This window comes from Nuphar pumila, chromosome 17, assembly GCF_984573655.1.
Source record: "Nuphar pumila chromosome 17, dmNupPumi1.hap1.1, whole genome shotgun sequence".
NCBI classification, from domain to species: Eukaryota; Viridiplantae; Streptophyta; class Magnoliopsida; order Nymphaeales; family Nymphaeaceae; genus Nuphar; species Nuphar pumila.
Window position 1 is genome coordinate 12930219 of NC_143265.1, and position 7034 is coordinate 12937252.

The 7034-nt window shown below is 36.5% G+C and overlaps 1 protein-coding gene across 2 annotated transcripts in view; it reads left to right on the forward strand.

Annotated features, from left to right (window-relative positions):
- Positions 1-6737, forward strand: part of LOC149811667 (OVARIAN TUMOR DOMAIN-containing deubiquitinating enzyme 1-like) — a 65888-nt gene extending 59151 nt beyond the window's left edge. For both annotated transcript variants that reach the window (XM_089992790.1, XM_089992791.1), the window contains exons 9-10: positions 5941-6204; positions 6490-6737. In XM_089992790.1, coding sequence (XP_089848916.1) covers positions 5941-6186 — 246 coding nt within the window. In that variant the 3' untranslated portion in view covers positions 6187-6204; positions 6490-6737. The remainder of the gene's footprint in view (positions 1-5940; positions 6205-6489) is intronic.
- The last annotated feature ends 297 nt before the right edge of the window (positions 6738-7034 follow it).

Here is a 7034-nt window from a genome sequence, read left to right on the forward strand (position 1 = left end):
TTGTCATTTTGAAGATCATAGCACCTATAGCCTTTTTGATTTTCAGCATATCCTAAAAAGGCACATGGAATTGCACGAGGGGAGAATTTATCATTTTTGTTTGTAAATACAAAACATTTGCAACGAAAAACTCTTAATCTAGAGTAGTTTGGAGCTAAATCATAAAGTTTTTCAATTGGAGATATATTTTTTAATGAAGATGGCATTTTATTAATGAGATAGGTGGCATTTAGAGCTGCTTCAGCCCAAAAACCTTTTAGAACTTGACTTGCAATTAGCAAAGTCCGAGTGGTTTCTATAATGTGGCGATGCTTGCGTTTCGCAAGACCATTTTATGAAATATTTGAAAGTGACCAAAAACTTCTGATTTATGTTTAAGAAAATAAATCCAAGTGTGTCTAGAAAAGTCATTAACAAAGATGACATAATACGCATAACCACCTTTAGAGATAACTGGTACGGGTCCCCAAACGTCTGGACGTATTAACTCAAGAGGTTTTGTAGAGACAAAGGTTCTACTAGAAAAAGGTAATCTTTTCATTTTATTAAGAATGCAGTCTTTACAAGCAAAATTTTCATATTTACAAAATTTTCCCAAACTTGGGAAGTATTGGATTTTTGACATATAAGGATGGCCAAGTCTTTTGTGCCATAATTCTGTTTCTAATTTCTGAACATTTAAACAAAATACATTCTTTGGTAGTTCCAAAAAGTTTATGTAATATAGTCCTCCTTCTCTATGACCTTCTCCAATTAGCTTCCCTGACTGGCGATCCTGTATCCAGCAACCATCAGAAGAGAATGATATATTACATCCATAATCAGAAATTTGTGAAACAGATAAACGGTTCAAATTTAATTTTGGGATATATCTAACTTCTAGAATACAAAAAGTTTTGGATTTTTGAAAACTTTCAAAACATCCTATTCCTTTTATTTCAAGAGGTGTTCCATCTGCTTTAAAGACTTTTGATATACTTGAGTTATTTTTAAGACATTCGGATAAACATTTAGCATTTGAGGTCATATGAAATGAAGCACCAGAATCTAAGAGCCAAGAGAAGTTACCTAGACCAGATACAGATGCAACTGTCACTCCAGTTGAGGCTTCAGTCGAAGAGGATACCCCTTTGATAAGAGGTTGAAGAATCTCTATCAGTTGAGCCATAGAAATAGGTGCATCTTGATCTTTTGGCTCGGTTTCAATAGATGCTACCCTCTTTTCGTCTCTCCTTTTTAGCTTTGGACATTGAGGCCTATAGTGCCCGGTTCATGACAGTGGTGACAAATATCTTTTCTTTTGTCAAACTCACCACTCTGTCTCTCAAAATGAGGTGGTCTATAAGTGTGAGTATGATTTCCTGGTCTAGACATAACTAGAACTGAATCATCATCAACTTTTGAAGTACTTTTTCTAAGATGATTTTCCTCCATAGTTAGTTCTTCAATATTATCCACAATAGTGGAGATTTTACCATGATGAAGTAGAGCCGATTTGGTGGATTCAAATTTCGGCCTTAATCCATTCACAAATTGGTAAAAGTGTTCCATATCGAGTTGTTTTTGACGAAGCTCGTTATCTTCGACGTAATGCCATTTTGGCTTTAGAATAGCCAACTCTTCCTAAAGTTCGAACACCTCATTATAATATTCACGAATAGTTTTGTCATTTTGAGTTAATGTTTGAACTTTTTATTGAAGATTGCACACATGGGCAATATCTTTAAGGAAATACATATTTTTGAGGTATTCCCATGCCTTATCGGCATGTTCAAATTTAGCGAGGCTAAAACATTTTTTAATGTCTATGCTATTAATAAGCCATGACATTATCTTTGCATACCCCACTCTCCACTCTTTCCATTTCTTTTCATAAGAGGCTAGAGCCTTAGTCTTCTCCTCTTCCGTTAGAGGGACTTCCTTATCACCCTCTTTTTTGGTGAGAGATAGTTTAGGTTCTGAATCGGAACCATCCACTATTCCCCATAAGCCTTTTCCCCATATGTGGTGCTTCATAATTGAAGCCCACATCACATAATTAGTATCATTCAACTTCATGAGTATGATTGTGACCTTATCATGGTCATCCATCATTTACAAGGGTGTGAAGAAGATAGTAAGGAGAAAAAAAAAAGAAAATAGAGAAAAAGGAAGAAAGGGATACAATACAATGTTGTTGCTCAAGTCCTTTTCTCCAAATGGATCCTCTTGTAGTCGATAGAAGAGTGATAAAACACTCTTTTGGCAAGTGATGAAACCCTCCTTTGCAAGTGACGAAACACTTTTTGTAAGAACAAGGTAATAACACACTTTTACACGAGGCATGGAAATCGAGGCGGAAGTTTTTCAAAATCTAAGAGTTCCGTAGCTTTGATACCATGTAATGAAATGGTAGACTCCACGAATGCACTTGAATCTACTCAAAAGGAAGTAGCTAAAAGATACTTTAGACAAGACCCATAAAAGGGTATAAATGGAAAAACATAAAAATAAATAACACTTTATTTATGAGAGCAGAATGCTTAAAAAGCATTTAGAGGAATGATTTACACAAGGGGATGCACCCCTATTTATACAAGAGTATTAAGGAGAGCTCATAAGGAGCTCTCCCTTTCTAGCTGTTGGAACTTCCAACAGCTAGAATTCTAGCCGTTGGACTAGTTCCAACAGCTAGAAAGTTGGTCAAGTTCCAATTGGAACTTGTCCAAACTAGATGTATCTAGTTCTAATAGAACTAGATACCAAAAACAAAAAGAAAAATTGCAAAAAAATTAAAGTATAAATACAAAAATATATAATAATAATATTATTATATATGTGCTGTTTACATTTTAAAGAGAGAGAGAGAGAGAGAGATGTTACAGTGCTCCGGAGTAATATGTTGTATCTTTTCAATTAAACCTTATAGATGTACTCAACATTTTTATTTGATATGAGTCATGCTTTGGATCATGTTTTTTGGACATATAAGTAGGATTTTTTAAGTCATGAAATTTTGATATATTGTGAGCTATTTATTTTTAAAGGTCTTAAAAAACATACATGTATGCTATAATCATATGATCCAAAACACATTACAATCAATTGTATCTACAATCGAGTTGGAATATCATTATGTGAGTTGTTTTGACTTGGGTACCGTTTTGATGACCACTGGTTTTTGAGTGTAAACTGGGTTTTGTGCCCAAAAACTAGGTTTTGATGCGTTTGGGTGACACCAAAACCTGTTTTGAAAACTAGGTTTTGGCAAAACGTAGTTAACTGAAAAAAGGACCCCCCCTCAGGTTTGCAACCTGGTTTATCGGGAGCCTCCCCCAACGCCCTCAACTATCTCTCCCCTCCCCCCACCTCCCTACACACCTAGTATGAGTATGACCATTTTCGGCCGGTCACCAGCCAGAAAACTGGATTTCTTTTCCATTTTTCAGCATTGATGGTGGCTGGTAGGAAAATGGCCGGCCAGCCACTCTCTCTCTCTCTCTTTTTACATTTTTTTGACCTGGCCAGCCATTCCCTTTTTTTTTGTTTTGAATTTACACCGGTCAGGCCATTTCCTGGCTGGTGGCTGGTTAGGAAATGGCAGGCCTTAATTTTTTTATTTTTTATTTTTTGGTTTTTGACCGAAAACCTGAAAACCAGATTTTGATGCAAAATCTGGTTTTGCCCCCCATCATCCAAACTAGGCATTAATCTGACCTCATAGATGTGTTCAACATGCTTGATTTAGTAGGAATTGATCCTTGGATCATGTTTTTGACGAAAAAACATGTTTTTATGAGTTGGAAAAAATCATTGCCAGAAAAACCTGTATACAGGTCGGATTTCGGCTACACAAGTTGGTTCCCACTAATAAAAACATGTAGATCACATCTATTGTGTTAGTTGTGAGAAAAAAAAGATTCTGTTTGCTAAGTTGATTGTAAATACAATCGATTGTAGCAAACATTATATATATAGGGAGAATATATGGTGGTGGTACATTACCACCATTATACGGTGGTACCAATCTTATAGCTGTTGGATTCTCTATAATCCAATGGCTATTTTTGCTTCACATAAAGTTGTTTTTAAAAGTGGACAACTTTATGGAAGATTGGAAGGTGAGCCAATTCACAAGAAAATATGGGGAACGGTTCAGTCCAAGCCGGCTGTTTTTTATTGTTCTTTGTTGAGAGAACGGGTGGGTTAGTTAAGGTGCAAGATCGGCAACAAGATGTAAAACGCTCGGTCTGGAGCTGCGTGTCCAACCAGAGCATCGCCTTATCGAGCATGGTGGTGTAGGGCATCCGCTTCTCACAACGCTACCTACCCAGCTAACCATGGCTACCACGAGGGAAGCGGGGTCTAATACAGGTCCTCAATCAGGCCATCCGAGTCGGATGCTCATCTCGGCCATTGGGTCGTAGAGTAGATGCAGATTCCTCATGCTGTTGAGATCCTCTCCTGTTGCATAGAGTGAAAACTAAGTTGATTCATCGAGATGTATCTCCTAGCAAGTTTTTAGTGAAAATATAATGACTTTTGGGTCATTTATAATTTCAATTTTGCTCTCTGATTTTGAAGGCTTCAAATGGGGGTGATATACAAGTACAAAGTCTGATAAAGTCATTAGCTTTGATTCTGTTATCATGTGGTTTATTTTCTTTTTTAATTATCTTGACGAGTTTTATTTGGCAAAAATGCAAAAAAAAAAATGGGAGGAATTGAGTGAAAACATATTTTAGCAATTTAGGGAGTCAAAAGGTAATCCATCCATTCAGCAATCTCCAATTCTGTACTGAGATTTTCCTATATTAAATTCTTGCAGACTTCAAGTTAATTTTTCCAATTTTGTGTTATTTGTAGGTCATATATATTGAGATAAGAAATGGTAAGCGTCTTGTTTGGTTGACGTTTATATCGGGCAAACCAGATGGAAATTTGCATAGTTGCTTGTCATTAGCCTGTTTTCAATACCATGATATTAGTTGATGTGGTTCTGACTTCTGAGAAGTTAACGAGTCAGTTCCTATCGTCCCAGAGAAGTAGAATTGTAAATTTGGACTATCATCTCGAAGACCTAAATGAATCAACAAGTAGAGGTTTGGACTTTGGACTTACTCGCACCATATCTGTTGGTTTTGCATCAGAAAGTACAGAACATCTGTGAAGGTGCAAAAATTGTGCCTGATCTACTTAACAAAAAAAGACCCAAACATTTAGCGACTACATCCGGCTCCCTGCTTTTTCTTCATTCATTTTGGATGCCACTCTAAAACATGTTGTTAGGTGTCAAGCAATATTATTTTGAGTAAATTCTGAAATGCCAAAGCTGGAATGATTTATTCAAACAGAAAAATAACTAACTTAATTCTAAAATGAAAAAACAGAATTTATCTTAAAAAGATTCTTAAATATCTCGTTATGGTTGATGTCTTATCTGAGTTTCAAAATATTTGGTGAGGATGGGTTAGAAAAAGGTCATTGCACCAGCACCTAGCTTCAACCTTTGCTAGGACTAGAAAGAAAATGCTTGAATGGGTTCTCTTTCCTTAGTTTTGTGACAGGAGCCCTTCTCAGTTACCTTCTTGGGAATGAAAGAAGATAACATCCTCTTAAATGAAAATGGATAAATGCAGTCAGCTTGGAGTGAGCGGTTCTCATATTTTCTTGGGAGTCAGCTCACCTTCCAAACTTTCATGAAGTTGTCCATCGTTGGTCAACCTTATGTGAAGCAAAAATAACCATTGGATTATTGAGAATCCAACGGCTATAAGATTGGTACCACTGTATTATGGTAGTACCGTACCACCATATATTCTCTCATATATATATATATATATATTATCAGCTGTTGGGTACACATAAGAACGTATCTTCTTGGCTTTCTGGTGGTCACTGTTGTGCTTTACTCTTCTCTTTCTGACTGCCTTACTTTATCCACTTAAATTCTGGCATCAGTTCTGCAAGACATCGGTGGAGCCTATGGGGGAGGAGAGTGACCATGTCCACATCATTGCATTGTCAGATATATTGGGTGTACCAATCCGTGTTGTCTATCTTGACCGTAGCTCTTGTGATTCTGGCAATCTTACTGTAAATCACCATGACTTTATCCCCTCAGGTGTTAGTTCACAGGTGGGTACTGAGCCAATAGTCACGATGCTTTACCGACCAGGTCACTATGACATTCTTTACAACAAGTGAATTCTGCCGCACAAACTGGTAAGCGCCCGCCTTCTTGTTTCTACCTCACAGACTCGATACACCTTTCAGCATGGTCATCACTTGACTATCTGCTGATACACACTAAGCTATACCAATATACTAGCTATGATTAAATGGTATGTTGACGACTGTCCTGCCTATTTGATTGGTCCATTGGTTTTAAGTCCATTTGAAGTCTAGTATTGGATGTGATATTGGTAAGTTGTGTGGATGCTGTAGACATCCCATTTATTCTTCCTGATTTTCAGTTTTACTGATTCAGAATCTTGTGACGTCTTGCAGGGAAATCAAGAGGCCAAAAACAGTAGAAGAACGTGAATGCTTTATGAACTTGTCTTCTTTGCTTTGATGTGAAGTACAATCTTTTATGAACTTTTCATATATCAATGGGCATTTATGGATGTTATTCAGAGCGTGTTTGGAACTGTTACTTAAAATGTGCTCTAACTTCCATTGGCCTGCTTATCATGAAAACCAACGGTTTGTATTAACCATCTATATAGCATTAAGACAAGTCGATCAAGAAAGTATGAGCCATGAATTTCCAGTAACCTTTTTCTAATAATTTTTCTTGAACTGTAGAGAAATCTCAGGTAAACTTAAAACTGGAAAATTAATACTCTAATGGAATATAAATTTGTTAAAAGCAAGAGGAAAGTGCATAATGGGGTTCTTCCACATTAGTTACAGATAAAACACAGGTTATATGCTCCTTTTGCCAATGGATTGTGTTGCAGATAAATTGAAGGGTTATGTGTTTTTTTTCAGAAATGACAGCACTGTACAAGTAATTTGACACATTTCTCTAAAAAATCTATAATTTTTTA